Source organism: Chrysemys picta, chromosome 2, assembly GCF_011386835.1.
Source record: "Chrysemys picta bellii isolate R12L10 chromosome 2, ASM1138683v2, whole genome shotgun sequence".
NCBI lineage: Eukaryota > Metazoa > Chordata > Testudines > Emydidae > Chrysemys > Chrysemys picta.
The window spans coordinates 68,803,157-68,819,995 of NC_088792.1; the positions used below are offsets into that span (position 1 = coordinate 68,803,157).

The 16,839-nt window shown below is 41.4% G+C and overlaps 1 protein-coding gene and 1 pseudogene across 7 annotated transcripts in view; both read right to left on the bottom strand.

Annotated features, from left to right (window-relative positions):
- RFTN1 (raftlin, lipid raft linker 1) overlaps nt 1-16,839 on the bottom strand; it is a 129,951-nt gene that overhangs the window by 14,889 nt on the left and 98,223 nt on the right. For 5 of the 7 annotated variants that reach the window (XM_065587052.1, XM_008170495.4, XM_042862010.2 and 2 more), the window contains one exon: nt 12,931-13,049. In XM_065587052.1, the coding sequence (XP_065443124.1) occupies nt 12,931-13,049 (119 nt within the window). The remainder of the gene's footprint in view (nt 1-12,930; nt 13,050-16,839) is intronic. The other 2 variants (XM_005297035.5, XM_065587054.1) reach the window with 1 other exon arrangement.
- LOC135981973 (U4 spliceosomal RNA) lies at nt 9,490-9,569 on the bottom strand (annotated as a pseudogene).

The following is a 16,839-nucleotide window of genomic DNA, read 5'->3' on the forward strand; positions in this document are numbered from 1 at the left end:
TAAACATTGCCTATTTTTTATTCTGAATCAGGAAATATGTGGGCGAGACCAAAACGTTACCTTTCACTGTAAAAGTCTAGCTTCACTCAGAGATGCTGTACAGTAGACCCTTGCTAATTCTCCCTCTGCTAATCTATAAACCCAATAATTCTCTCAAAAGGAACAGATAGTCTAAGTAAAGATTGCTACAGGGAGCACTAATATACAAAATAATCTATTGCACATTTACGCTTCAGTGTTACAAATCTTACTGAAGTATTATCATAAATTGCTAATACACTTGTCACTACAAATACTATTACACTACATGACAGTACAAATTATGCTTGCCAAAATAAATGCACAAATACATTCTGTGATGCTGAGAGAGAGAGAGAGAGAGAGAGTGTGAGTGAGTGTGTGTGTGTGTGTGTGTGTGTGTGTGTGTGTTCATTTTCTTGTTAATTCTCAAAACAGGGTAAAGCACCACAGTGTTCCCAGTCATCAATGTCAATCAGTAAGGTTCTACTTCACTACACGAGTTCAAATCAAAATCTATACATACTGTAATAACAATCATTTGAACAGACCTAATTCATATCCTGCTGTAGTAATTTAAACAGAGGCCCTGATTTTCCATTTTAATTGGGCTTTCCTTTTTGTGCATGCGATTTAGGTCACTTAAATATCTATATAACTGAAAGGCAGGTATAGTTGGGTAATTAATCACTTATATGACCTAAACTGTATATGAAACTAACCGAAGGAGCAAAATTGTACCCATTTAAAGGAAAGCCATGATTTGAAAATCTGCACATGAGCACACATTGGATTAACCTTGCTTTGGGTTTCTTCACAGAAGCTGTCAGATGCTCACGATGATACACCTACTTACAGAGGTCAGACATATTTGCAAGGGCTGGCAGCATCACCTTATATAAGACAGCATGAAGGTACAGGAAAGGAAGAAGATGGCCTTTAAGAGAAAAGATAAATTCTAACTGAAGCTTCTGAGGAAATGAGTCAGAAGCTTATCAGAACTTCTTCAAGCCTACCATGACGGCAGAAGTGCCATGTTTATGGAGCCTCAGAGCCACACAAATCAGAGACTCCACCAATCCCACCATCTTTGTCCTCCCTCCCTCCAGCTGCCAAACTGACTTTTTCCTCTTTCCAGTTTTTAAAATGGCCCAGTGTCTGAGGAAAATCTATTAAAGGTACAGACAGATGTCCAAATGCCTTTGAAAGCAAATGCCTCAGGAAAATACTAGGTATTTTGGAATGAATTTATAACAAAATCTGAGATTTGTCAGAGAGCTCAACAACTCCTTATCTCCAGAGTTATCCAGAAAAGAAGATGGTAATACCCAGGACATGTATAAAGAATGAAACCAGAATGTTTGCTGTGGCGGGCACGCTACTGTACAGCTGCAGGAACATGTAAAAGGAGCTGATTGAAAAAATCCCTCTATCGCACAGTACCATGAGCGGGAAAACTTTTGGGACTTAACAACAAAGGACATGCAAAGAGTGGCTCAGGACAGACAGGGATGGCTGAGCCTTGTTTGTGCCCTAAGCGATGACTGATGGTGCAGGAAGGATTCAGACTTCAGATTCAGCACCTGAGGGCTAAGATTATCAAAGAGAGCCTTCCTGTTTCATCGAGAAATGTGACAAACATGTCAAAATCTGAGAGTTGTTATGGCAACCAGGAACAGCACCACGACAACACAAATCACATTTGGCTGCTGCAGGAGCCGAACCATTTCAGCAATGCGCTGTCTTCTGCCACAGCCAGTTTTCTCAGCAGGCTCCCGCAGCGGCAAGACGATGAAACCCTATGGGATTTTGACCTATCTGACTTGTCAGACTTATGCATCACCTGTAGCAGATGATGTTATATTTCTCAACAGATGCTTAGAGAGAGAAAAGAACAGGTTAGGGTTCAACAAAATTAAAGCATTTATTAGTTCAGAAGGTTGAAGTATATAAGAAAATTGAAGGGGAAGGATTAGGAAAAAAGGGTGGATAGAAATTGTTCTAAAGGTGGTTTCTGTTTTCCGTGTTAGTCTCATGGTGCCTTTCTATCCACCCTTTTTTCCTAATACCAGTCAACTGGGTTTTTAGCACCCATGAGAAAGCATGTCCACACCCTGCAGAGGTGCATACCTGGCCCTAGAATCACTTCCCTAGTCCTCCTTAACAGCTCTGATGGAAGTCACCCAATGCCTCTGTGGAATCAGCCAAAGTACCTCTTTCCAGGTCACCATGCCAGTGATCTGCAGGCACACACCTCCTGCCCCATCTCAACTAGCTCTGTTCAGTGGTGGTAGGTAGGGGAGAGGACAGCAGCCTTTTTTCACCTTAAGTAATTTTTTTTTCAAGTGGAGCTCAAACTCCTCACTGGCAAATATAAGCACTAGCAGCTTCAAAACCAAGAGCCACAGAGGCACTAACATGGAAGGGCAAGAAGAGGCCACGATGTGTAATTGTATCACAACTGGAATTTATGTTCCACCAGGAACCATAGCTGACTAAGACACATGGGAATACACATCTTGATAATAAGCCTGAGTGTGGAACCATGCCAAAGTGTCACCGTTATGGTTCTTTCCAAAACAAAAAGCATCTAAATGCACAGTAAATTTTAGCACAATCTTGCCATGCACCAAAAATAATCTTATAGTAAATGTAATTTATATTCTTGTATTAAATGTAACTATATTAAGTTCAAATACAGAAGAGCATGAGATTAAACTACTGTAATCAGGATGTTTTTGAAGCTCAGGTTTGTTAGATAGAAGCAGTAGAAAGTACATGACAGAACTCTAATGAAAAAGAAGGTGCACAAATAATACCCTGTATCAAACTGGGAGACATTTCATTCTGTGAAAGGGAGCAAAATTGTAATTAACTCACTTCCCACTCTCCTGTGGTTGGTAAGTAATCTCTGATCACACCTTGAGTGTCAAAAAACCAGAACGCATTGAGCTGTGTTTTTCCCCTGATTTGCAGCACATAATAAGATTTCATTTTTATGTATAGTTTTGCTGTTTGGTTTCAACATTTCTTCCCCCCCATAGTCTCAGCTCATTAGAAAACTAGAAATTCCTAAAACTTGATTTTAAAAAAGGTAAAGATAATATCTAGGGCAAACCATACCACATACTGTATTAACAACATTCATTTTCTTCTACAGTTGCAGTTTTAGTCACCGAGCAACATTAAAAAAAAAAAAAAAAAGACTGCTAAGTTCTTGTCCGACTGAAAAAAATTCAGTCAAAATGGTTTTTTTTTTAGTTAAGTAAATGTAGTTTAGTTACAAGTGAGCCAACCTTGGTCACTGCCTAATGTATATTTGCTTGCAATGTGGAGACAAAACAGACCAAGCTTAAGGAATAAAAGATGGAGCATCCCATTAAATAAGTCTTAATAAAGCACTTAAGGCAAATCCGGATGAGCTGTGCACTGAAAGGAATGATAGGGTTTGGAGGTGGAGGAGGAATCCTGGCGATCAGGATGGGGAACAGAAACACAGACAAGTTGTAACTGTCCCCTGCTTCTCTGTGTGGGGAAATGGGTTGTCAATTATTTTTATCTATTATTTGTATTGCCGTAGCACCTAGAAGCCTCATAACCATATAGGGAATGCACACCCCTGTGTCAGATTCGGGCAACCTGCCCCCAGTCACACTGTAATTATGACTCTCTATAGCCCCATGGGAAGGGAAAGTGGGGAGAGCAGGATTTGCACCTCAAAAAAAGAGAGAGGAATAAAAATGTGTCTGGCTCGCTGAGAATAGGCTGGTGAAGGAATGTTTTATGTCCTCTGTGCATTATGAGGTGAAAGAATCCCTAATATGGAGTTGTTAATGATATTTCTGTTCTATTTTTGCACTCTTCCCATAAAGTTATTTGGATTAATCATATAATATTATTGATCTATTTTAAAAAGATATTTATTGTTAGCAAAAGAGAAGTTGTGTGTTTGCGTATGGTACAGCTATAAAAGTTGAACTATCCTGCTCTCAGATTGGGATCTTCCTAAATTTCAGTACATAGCATAACAGAACATTGCTAATTTGCACTGACTGGGAAGTCCACTGTGGATTACCGGCTTTCTAAATTAGACACACGTCCTGCAAACTCATCAGCTTGGGCAAACCCCTGCATCCATATACACTTCCAGTTGGTGTGAGTGATATCTACCCATGCAGATCAGTTTGCAGTATTCAGACATCAGTGAGTAACTACAACAAAATGACAGGGAGGCCTTGCACATTATTCTGGAAAGGTGTAGTTCAGATAGTTCATGGTACGTGTGCACTGTGTATATTTTGAGAAAGTAACAATGCCTTAGTACAATCACTACAGCACATTGCTATGACAATTTAACTGAGAACCGGGGTGAGAGACTACCAGTTGTTTTGTAAGAATTATTGAATTTGCAGATTAGTTAAATGAAGATGAGCAAAATTCTGCTGTATCAGGTACATACTCATCCCCCAGCTCCACTGTGCATGGGCCAAATTGCACGCTCATAAATGCACCCAAATGTCACAAGTCCAAAACTGTGTGTGCTGCTGAACAGTCTTAACACCTGTGTGCATGTCAACGGTAAATCTCCTCTCCTAGTGGGTTTTGTGGATGTAGATTCTAACCCTGACACATGCACACGTATTAGGATTGTTCAAGTGCTCACACTTGGTGTTTGCACCTGCAAAGCACAGGCACGTTTACGTAGAGATGCAATTTGCACAGTGGAGGATGAGTAGAGGCTCAGCTGTAAATACGGCTCTATGCGGCTAACACACCAATACAGTTCACTCGTCATTAGAAAGTGTCTTAGGCTTGGTCTACACTACCCCCCTAATTCGAACTAAGGTACGCAACTTCAGCTACGTGAATAACGTAGCTGAAGTTCGAAGTACCTTAGTTCGAATTAGTTCGAACTTACCTTGGTCCACACTCGGCAGGCAGGCTCCCCCGTCGACTCCGCGGTACTCCTCTCGCCGAGCTGGAGTACCGCAGTCGACGGCGAGCACTTCCGGGTTCGACTTATCACGTCCAGACTAGACGCGATAAGTCGAACCCAGAAGTTCGATTTCCAGCCGTCGAACTAGCGGGTAAGTGTAGCCAAGGCCTTAGTAAATGTTTTAAACTAACATTTCAGTGGCAATTCTCACAGCCAGTACTGTGGGAAACTTTCACATTCTTGGACATCGGGCATGAGAAATATAATCCAACAACTTTTTATCAGTATATTTTTTTTAAAACCAATTCATCTAGACCATAGAATGCATCTGGTGTATTTCAGTAGCTACATTCTTGTGACACCTGTTTAATTAGGCTCTACTAGACTCTCACATAGCTTCACTTTGGTACCGGTTCTACTATCTGTCAGTCAACAATTTTTGGAAAAAAATTAGCTCATTTATTGTTCAGGAACTGGTATCTCTGATGATAGCCAGGCACACTTCATAGCACACACTGTTCAATGTTGACCATTCAGCTTCCCACTGCAAGTCACCCAGAGTGAAATTCATCCCCCTGCCTGGACAAAGCCCAAATAATCAGCCTTTGTGATGACAACTCCACGAGTATGAAATTTACCACCACCCCTGTCTTTAGGCAGTCCACAGAGCTAAAGAGCAGACCCATCACTATTCCAGTCGATGGAAGAGCAGCCATTGCCCTCCTCTATGCAGGGTTGGGGCCACTGGATATGTAGTCATGGATCCCCTGGCCTGCCTCAAGATCCCTCCAACATACTGGCCTATTCAGAGTTAGTCTGGAGGAGGGGGATGCACAGCATCCAATTCCCTGTGCAGCTGCTTCACTCCCATCTCCACGGCATGGCTTAAAGGTGACCTGCTGAGGGAATGGAAATGAATTTGTGCCTTTTTGGTTCTTTATGAAATATAAAGAAGGGCTAGAAGAATTTTTTTCCTGCTTGTTTCCAGACTGGAAATTCAGGTCTGCGTCTGCCCTTCCCTATTTTTCCTTGAAGACTCTATGGATGAGTAGAGAACTAACAGGTTTATGACAAGATCACAAATACCAAAACAAAACATGAGTGAGAGGGAAAGTGATCATTATTAAGACTGTCTAAAATTCTGTATTTTGTCTGCTTTTGGCAACACCTATTTAACTCAAGCCCCCTATCAGTAGACAGAAGAAATACTGTCTTTGTTAGAACTTTAACATTCCTGTTCCTACAGTCAAGGGCTGAAAAAGGTCTGAATCCACATTTCTACATTCCCCAACTAAGACCTCCAGCAAAACCAAGGGAAGATCAGACTTGGCATTTTTGTTATATTTTTAAGATAACAAACAAACATTACAAAAAAAAAAAAAAACCCAATCCCCTTCCCCAAGCTTTTTAGCTGTATATACATAATAAAGGAGCAAAACAAGGACAAACCGCCAATATTTTCCCCACTGAGCGATTACTTTTATGTGGTATAGGACTTTTATAGGACTGAATTTAGTACTCATCACCTTCAACCTTCCTGCTATTCTAGTCATGGGTCTATCTCATGACCACAGACTGACAAGTGTAACAAAGTGAGGAGATCAAGCCCACCAAACTCACTGGAATCTGAGGTAGATCAGATTTAAAACCAAATTAAGGCCAGATGTCCAGAGAAATTTCCAGAAAGAGCACTGAATTAAGGAAACTTGTCACCCAGGCAGCTGAAAGAAATAACTTTGTTTTGTCTATTTGAGTAGGTACCACATTATGAACATTTACCACACCTATGGCTGATACTATATCACATTACTTCCATTCTACCAGACACTGCAACATCACAATATATCTGGGAGCTTGTCGTTTCATTTGAGTCAACACGCTGCAGACATAGAAGAAGAAAAAATATTGAAGCGAAAGCTAAAGATGCACAGTGGGGAAATATCCTTTAGTCAAGGAAAATATTTTCAGAATGAATGTTACTCACTAGTGAGAAAAAATGCAAATATTTGAAATAATTGTTTATAGCACTTCATTTGAATGAAGTACTGGTTAATTTGTCAACATGTTCTGTTTCTTGGGTACAGGAAAGAAAAGGTGACACATTAGAGTTGGGGAGAAGGGAAACCAGACAGTCTTTGATTAATCAGAGCTGCCTACCCAAATTTGCCTGCACAAGCAGAATTAAAACCATGAAAGAAGTTTTAATGCTAGAGCTCACAGACTGTAGTGAAAATAATGTGGCCTGACATTTTTAGGGTTAAAGCAATAGGGTCGAGGGAAACATTTAGTCATTAAGAGTTCTCTGGTCATTTGCACAGATACCAGAGTTCTGTTCTGTCTGAGTGGAAACAGTTAAATAACTCAGAACTATTACATCCTGTCGGTTGCTTGGCGGACCGCATACTGTGACAGCTGCAAGCTTTACATCCTCTTGCAAACTGACATTTTATACACATACCAAGTGTTCAGCTTGTTCTCACTATTAGACTTGGAAGCATTACTGTTGTTTAATAGCAATTAAACTGGCAGTATTTTCTCTGTAGAGAGGCATGCCAATTCCCCCTCATTTGCCTTTATGATGATTGGAAAAGTTTACCTTTTATTTAGTCTCAGTAGATTCACTGATCTTTGTAAAGCGCTTTGAGATCTGCTGATGCAAAGCACTGTATAAAAGCGGGGTATTATTATCTTTTTATTTATTACTTTATTATTGATGGTACTGAAAGATATATGGCATCTTTTCTTTCATAGTTGCGGCTGGATTTTTTTAAATTGGAGCACAGTTAAAGAAATAACATATTTGATAAGCCAGTTCACATCCCCAGAAGGAGCACACAAACAAGGGAAGTTGGATAAGCTCTCCAGAAATTACTCTGAAATGTACATGTAATTCTGATTCCATCCCCAAAATTCTGAAGCGTCAAGATAAGCAGGTCTGATATAAGCCCAAAATGGGAGTCAATTTATCCATGAATTTCTGACTGTCCATGGATGTTTCTTCCATCTGCCTGGAGCAAGACAGACATGTTCTAACAGGATGGAATTTTAGAAAAGATGAACATAACCTATAATGCACCAACCATGAGTTTGCGTAAGCATGAGAAAGTCTGGATTAACCAGACACTTCACCCCTCTGGAAAACTCTGCTGATGATTCTCTGGTGTATCTGTAGTAGAAGCAAAGTGCTTATTAAGGTTCCAGATAACTCCATTGTGTCTCAATGAGTTCTGTCATCCTTGAACCTAAAGTCCCTCTCTCTCCAGCTGTGATCTAATCTTCCTCTCTGCCGCTTGATGCCCCTGCACTTGTCTGTGAACACAGGTGAATTCTAAGAACATCTGGCTGGGAGACAGTTTGGTTTACTGGACAGAACACTGGTGTAGGAGTCAGGCAGCTTGGGTTCTAACTAGAAATAATTGTGAAATTTTCAGTAAATATTTTTTTTTTGGTCAGAAAATGTTTATTCATTGAAACATATTGGCTTTGACAAAGCTTTCTCAGGTCCAGGATGGACTTTCTGGTAGAAATCACAGAGAGAGACCCATTCCAGAACAGCCAACTGGTCAGGGCACTCATCTGAGACATAGGAGAGGCAGATTTAATTCCCTGCTCTGAATTAAATAGACTTGAACTGGGATCCTTCCACATACCAGGGGAGTGCCCTAATCATCAGGCTACAGAGTCAATCTTGCTGACCCAGTGAATATTTAACTATTTATATAAGTGGAAAAGTGCCACCAAGAAAGATGGAGAAGAGAGCGGGAGACTAACTCTAAAAGCCCGAGAGATTAGGGCACTTGTCTGGGATGTGGATATCTATGCTATGAAGCAGGCAGAGCAGAAACTTGAACCTGGATACCCCATATTCCAGGATGAGCACCCTAATCACCACGCTAGGTGTTGGTGTGTCTCTCATTCTCATAAAAGTTTGTTCTGATGGGAAATGAAAACAAAGGTCAAAACCTCAAAATGTTTCTGAATTCTGAGTTTTCCAGCCATTTCCAATTCCAATACCATCTCTTCCACTGACTTGCTCACTTCCCCTCTCTGCCTCTGTTCCACCTTCCACTGTCTACCTTGTCTATTTAGACCAGTAGCGGGCAACCTGCGGCCTTGCAGGGTAATCTGCTGGTGGCCGTGAGACAGTTTGTTTACATTGACCGTCTCCAGGCACAGCCACCTGCAGCTCCCAATTGCTGCAGTTCACTGTTCCCAGCTAATGGGAGCTGCAGGAAGCAGCGCGGGCCGCAGGGACGTGCTGGCCGCCACTTCCCGGAGCTCCCATTGGCCGGGAATGATGAACCGCGGCCACTGGGAGCTGCGGGCGGCCGTGCCTGCAAACGGTCAATATAAACAAACTGTCTTGCAGCCCACCAGTGGATTACCCTGATGGGCCACGTGTGGCCCGTGGGCTGCAGGTTGCCCACCACTGATGTAAACTATAAGCTTTTCAGGGCTGGGACTGTCTCTTAATGCGTTTGAACCTAGCATAGCGGGGCCCCAATCTCAGTTGCGGACTCTATGGAAAACAGTAAGAATGATAGGAAAAGTTTTCAACTAGCAATAATCGCGCCTCGGATTAACCTCATTGGCTACAATACTGCCGGGCTAAGTCTCTTAAGGGAAAGGATGCCATGGATAGCCAGCTTACATGGCTTCCCAACAAACCTCTGAGATACTTTGCTAGCTATGTGATAAATTCATTGGTTCTCAATCTTCTTGAATTGGTTTGGATGCAAGAGTTTCTTAGGATCAGCACAAACATAAAGAGCAGGATTGCCAGGAAGCATCCAGGTCATCCTGATCTCTCAAGTTACATCAGGTGATGATCTAACCATGGCACCTGAGTTATATATACCTAGATCCACCCAATTCAAATCCACATCCTACCCAGTTAATGACCTATCTTACAACCAAGTCAAGGGAACTGCATCAGGGATTAATTTAGCCCAGCCAGTGTGTGTATCCCATCTGATGTGCATGTTACCTGTTGTATGAGAACTGTTGATTTTAACGCCTAGTGTACTACAGTTATACCTGGATATCCTTCTATATCCTGAATAATGCTGCCTGTAAAGAGCCTATCTTACTCTGCCTTTTGATGAAGTGTTTGCTCAAAAGGATTAGTTAGCCCTAGAAAAGGCAAAACAAAATTAATTAATATATCTGAAAACGTTTTTGTACTCAAGAGACTTGGAGAAACTGTCCAATTAGCACTGGCTCCAAAGTCCATCCCAAAGATGTTCTATGAAGAACCACTACGTCTGACAGATGATTACAAAGGGAAAATGTGAGGGGTAAAACAGCAGCACACCCTGGATATGGATATGCGTGGCATTCTTTTAGGTCAGTCATTTCTGCTTGTTGGCCCACTGGCCTCTGAAATGTGTTCATTCTTGCCTTTTATAAAAAGTCTTTTGAATTGTTTCCACTCCTTCAGAAGTCACTTCCAATTTTCACTTCTCAAAAAAGTCTTAGATGGTTTGGGGGGAGTATTCTCATGTCTCAGCCAGTGAGGAAAACCTAACCCCAAAGTCTATCAAGATAAACTATCAAGTGATATAATCAATAAGAAGAGAATACACTTGCCACAATCCAACTGAAGCAAATGCTATAAATGTTTAAAATATTATACCACAACAATAGTAAAGAAAATATATAGTTTTAAGGCTTGTACCTTGAAAGAAACCAATAAGACCTCCAAAGCTTCCTGTGGAAATTCACAAGATGAGTATTTATTGTTTCCTCTGAGTTGCCTGATACTTAACACCCAAAACAGTTAAAATTTATGAAAACCAAAGTAAAGCATTGTTTATAGCAAGAAAGGCTTTGTAGCTTTCAAAGGGTTTTAATTGTTTATATAGCCTCTCTTTAACAATTCAATTTATACAACTGGAATATTTATCAGGAAAAAGGTCAAGCTCTTTCAAAAATACACCTCTACCTCGATATAACGTTGTCCTCGGGAGCCAAAAATATCTTACCGCGTTATAGGTGAAACCGCGTTATATTAAACTTGCTTTGATCCACCGGAGTGCGCAGCCCTGCCCTGCCGGAGCACTGCTTTACAGCGTTATATCCGAATTCGTGTTATATCGGGTCGTGTTATATCGAGGTAGCGGTGTAAATGTTGAAATAACTTGGTATTAAAGTGCATTCTTAAAGCACAGACAGGCTGGACTGTACTTAGCCCCTATGTGGGTAAGCAAGACAGGGGAGGTCAGAAAAAACCTGTCTCCCTAACTCTTAAACTTATATAAGCACATAAGGGCTGACCACAGTTTTATTGCGTGCTCCTGAATATGAGGACTGCTTTTGTGTAGCACTGTTACAAGCAGTAGTCACCCGAAAACTGGAAAGGCGTAGGCAAGGCCATGGCTGTCTTCCCCTCCTTACCCTGGAAAGGAGCATATGCTGCAGCTTCTGTAAGAATTTCTGCAAGGGCACTCCCTAAGAACATCTGGAGGCATAGTGCACAATTAGGATAAAAACAGGAGTACTTGTGGCACCTTAGAGACTAACAAATTTATTAGAGCATAAGCTTTCGTGGACTTCACTTCGTGAAGTGGGCTGTAGTCCACGAAAGCTTATGCTCTAATAAATTTGTTAGTCTCTAAGGTGCCACAAGTACTCCTGTTCTTTTTGCGGATACAGACTAACACGGCTGCTACTCTGAAACCTGTAATTAGGATAAGATGCCTCTGTGAGATGCAATGGCTCACAGGCACTCTTTGCAAGCCTCTGTCTTAATGCCACAATTGAGCCCTAAAAATGTGCAAAAAAAATCCTGTTAACTTACTTTCAAGATTATAACTATCTATATTAAGAGTGAACATAAGACACAAATTATTTATTCAGACACATTTAGACACAAGAGGACCCTCCATTAGCTGGTTAACAGAATGCCTGTATTGTTCTTTGACAAGATCTCTGAACATTACAGTATGGCCATTTTATTTCACTAAGCCACTAAAATCGGTAGTGCTTAACTTTTGGTTGGTTGGATTTTTACATATTTAAACTGGTGGTTGCCCAACATTTTTTGTTATGCATACTTTTTGTTTAAGCCTCTCTCAGGAATTTATACCCTTTTACTCTATATAGCAAACTAGAAGTTTAGTCATTATCTTTTTAAATATATAATATTTTTTTCTGGCAGCACTGAAATAGACACAAAAAGCAAATTAAAGTAAAAATGTGGGTAATCATACAAATGCATTGTTCCATTTGATGCTTCATTTTAGATGCAAAGAATTCTGAAGCTCAGTTTAGTTGAACTAGTTTTGCCTGCAACTGGAGATATACACCTTTGGGCCTGATCCAAAGAGTCTTTCTGGTGACTTCATAGCAATAAGTTGATATGCTGCATGCTTAGTTTTTCTGCACTCTGTTCCCATTTCTCTCCTTTAATCTGCGAACACTCAACTCTGGTTAGTGCTGACTGGCATTCTGGCCAAAGATGCATCTCTACTCATACCTTGTCAGTTCTTTTTGTGTTGGCCAGAGAGGTCACTACAAAGCGAATTACTAGTTATTATGTGTACTCATGGCATCTATATCTAAGATTTTTTTAGTATCACTACCCCCGTGATGAATGTAATGTTAGAACTTGAGCTAGCATTTGTGATTATGTTGCCATGACAACTGATGGAGATTCTCGTTATAGTTCATGTAGCAGAGGCATATATTTTTGGAACAGAAGGGTCTTGAGTTCTGTCTGTCACCAACACTCATGCCCCTCAAACAGTTTAGCTGAGAACTGCAATGTACAACACAGGAAACATATCTTATCAAGCCACGTACGCATCCCACTTACCATATCATGTTTTCAAGCCCTCTTTCCTTTACCTCAGTAACACATGTAGTATTTCTGAAGTATGTGAAAGTCTACTACACCATCTTGACAGCTTGTGATTTAGAAAAATATTACAATACCGTGAGGGTGAAAACCAAATTATAGTAAATGATATACTTACTTCTAGGACAGTCCATTGTTCCACAACAATTGCATCATAGCCCTGTATAGTCTTACTGTCTTCCATAGAAAGATCTTCAAAGACAAACACTCCATCTATCAAGCCCTGCATGGAATCTGCTAAAACAAGAGGTTTCGGTAAGCTGCACAGTAGACACCTTACACACAGCAAGGCATTTTACTTTGTTAATGATCAAAATCTGATCTTTTCCCCCAACATGTTAATGAAAAAGGACACAGGCGAGACCCCCATACATTACAGTTCAGCTAAAGTGAATGAGACTAATTCATCTTGTCGTTTTAAAGAATACCCTTGATTCTGTAAGAGCAAGTTTCATGATCATTTATGTGTTAATGTGTTTATTTTCAACAACATAACTACTTCAGTTTGAACATACCAAATGAAATATGCCCACGTTAGGCCCCAAACCAATGGGACTGCTCACATGCATATGCAAATTAAGGATTCAAGTATCAGAGGGGTAGCCGTGTTAGTCTGAATCTGTAAAAAGCAACAGAGGGTCCTGTGGCACCTTTAAGACTATCAGAAGTCTGGGAATCTGAAGAAGTGAGGTTCTTACCCACGAAAGCTTATGCTCCCAATACTTCTGTTAGTCTTAAAGGTGCCACAGGACCCTCTGTTGCTTTTTACAAATTAAGGATTGTGTGTGAGCAAAGATGTGCTCACAACTATTGCACGAATTATGAAAGTATTTTGGTCACTAGGGCCAGTATCCCCCACCCCTTCTCAGTCATATATATAACTGCATGTTCAGCCAGTCTCTTGGTTTTCATAGATCATTAGTAAGTAATTTTAGCAGCATGTTCTCCCAGGCCTTAGTCATGTACTCATAAGCAGAAGTCACTAACCAATTCTTTTCTTTAGTGTTTTTCAGTATGTGCTCCATTAAGGAGCTATTTTGTAAGATACACAATTGAGAAGCAATTGAGTTACTGTTCCTTGTAAGATAAATAATCTAAATTATGAAACAATCAACATATATTTCAAAAACAATCACAAAAGATTACTCTGTGTATGCTATAACGTACTGTGAATTATTTTTACATTGCTTAATAAAACATATTTTCAGCCAGCCTGCCTTAAAATAGCTCCTAAATAATACATTTATTTTGGATGACTAATTATAAAGGACCTTGCGCATGTTCTCCCCTTCCCCCCTTCCCCAAAATGACATTTTATAGCGTAGTTTCTTTTCATTTTAAATTAAATTATTTTCTGCACATGGCCATGATTTGTTGTTTTGCAGTGGAACCAGATATGCCCAACCAATAGATCACACAGAGCTAATATGACAGTTAATGAAAATCACACACATCCAAAGAAAAGCAAACCTAGTGATGGATTCTCCATAGAATAGTGACTTCATGGGCATATTTTGTTCGTTAAACCTGTTATTAAAAGATTTTAGTTTCTGTCATATTTGCTACTGGAAATATTACAGGTAAACCACACAAATTAGAGCTAGAAAAGACGTTTTCAGTCTGAGCCAACGCCTATATTTATTGTCTAGTGCAGGGGTGGCCAACCTGAGCCTGAGAAGGAGCCAGAATTTACCAATGTACATTGCCAAAGAGCCACAGTAATACATCAGCAGCACCCCACCAATCAGTGCCTACCCCCCCTCCCCCGCAATCAGCTGTTTCACATGCGCAGGAGGCTTATGAGGGGGAGGGAGAAGGGGGCAGGAGCGAGGACATGCAAGGCTCAGGGGAAGGGGCAGGGGCCTTGGGAGAAGGGGAGGAGTGGGGGCAGGGCTTGGGGCAGAGCAGGGGGTTGAGCAGTGAGCACCCCCACCACATTGGAAAGTTAGCATCTATAGCTCCAGCCCGGGAATCAGTGCCTAGGTAAGGAGCCGCATATTAACCTCTGAAGAGCCACATGCGGCTCCGGAGCCACAGGTTGGCCACCCCATCTAGTGCCTCGTCAAGGCTTCTATTATTTCCTTTAGTTGGGGTCTTTATTCATCTACATTTACCTGGAGGGAACAGAAACTATCCACACAGCATTTCTTTGACAATTACACTAACATGAATGAAGAGCTCACAACCCATTTGGACAAAGGCAGTGGCCTTCTTTTAAAGGCCAATGATAAAACCATGGGCTCAACTGCTGAGGGCCAGAGGGGGGCTTCTTGAACCTTCTTCTCCCTTTGTGCATCATTTTAGACAGAAGCCAGGCACAATCTGGCTCTATATCTTTTGAAGATATTACTTCGGGGTAACGTCTCACATGTTCAGATTATTATGGTAAAATGTAAAGCCCAGGTTTTTAGCAAGCCTTCAATACTGCAAGCTGTGTCCACAATTACACGGTGAAGAACTGCAGGTGTAGGCATTTGCACCAGTTATTGTACCTATTTACATGCTGAATTACTGTGGGTTTTTTTTGTTTTTTTTTTAAAGATTCAATCAAATCATTAGGCTCTAAACGAATGCAACTGCAGGTGCAAATTATTCACACCCAAAATAATGAAGGCTATTTTTGTAAGCTTAGGCCTAAAGAAGAAATATGTAAGCATCCTGTTAGTGATTTCTTTTAGGATTCTGTTGGGAGACCAAAAGCACCAAGGAACCATGCCATTTTCCTCACTTACCTCTGTCCCCCCCACCCCCAATGACTCCCTGCAATCCCTTTTAGAATTAAAAAAGGGTCCCAAGAAGCGTGGGTTGCTTGATTAAAAAAGGGAAGAAGGAGAATCTGGTCCCCGGAAAAATCATGGAGCAGGTCCTCAAGGAATCCATTTTGAAGCACTTGGAGGAGAGGAAGGTGATCAGCAACAGTCAGCATGGATTCACCAAAGGCAAGTCATGCCTGACCAACCTGATTGCCTTCTATGATGAGATAACTGGCTCTGTGGATAAGGGGAAAGTGGTGGACGTGATATACCTTGACTTTAGCAAAGCTTTTGATACAGTCTCCCACAGTATTCTTGCCAGCAAGATAAAGAAGTATGGATTGGATGAATGGACTATAAGGTGGATAGAAAGCTGGCTAGATTGTCTGGCTCAGTGGGTAGTGATCAACGGCTCGATGTCTAGTTGGCAGCGGTATCATGCGGAGTACCCCAGGGGTCGATCCTGGTGTCGGTTTTGTTCAACATCTTCATTAATGATTTGGATGATGGGATGGATTGCACCCTCAGCAAGTTCACAGATGACACTAAGCGGGGGGTGGGGTGGGGTAGAGGCAGATATGCTGGAGGGTAGGGATAGGGTCCCGAGTGACCTAGACAAATTGGAGGATTGGGCCAAAAGAAATCTGATGAGGTTCAACAAGGACACGTGCAGAGTCCTGCACTTAGGATGGAAGAATCCCATGCACTGCTACAGGCTGGGGACCGACTGACTAAGCGGCAGTTCTGCTGAAAAGAACCTGCAGATTACAGTGGATGAGAAGCTGGATATGAGTCAACTGTGTGCCCTTGTTGCCAAGAAGGCTAATGGCATATTGGGCTGCATTAATAGGAGCACTGCCAGCAGATCAAGGGAAATGATTATTCCCCTCTATTCGGCACTGGTGAGGCCACATCTGGAGTATTGCATCCAGTTTTGGGCCCCCCACTACAGAAAGAATATGGACAAATTGGAGAGAATCCAGCGGAGGGCAATGAAAATGATTAGGGGCTGGGGCACATGACTTATGAGGAGAAGCTGAGGGAACAGGGCTTATTTAGTCTGAAGAACAGAAGAGTGAGGGGAGTTTTGATAGCAGCCTTCAAATACCTGAAGGGGGGCTCCAAGAGGATGGAGCTGGGCTGTTCTCAGTGGTGGCAGATGACAGAACAAGGAGCAATGGTCTCAAGTTGCAGGGGGAGAGATCTAGATTGGATATTAGGAAAAACTATTTTATTGGAGGGTGGTGAAGCACTGGAATGGATTACCTAGGGAG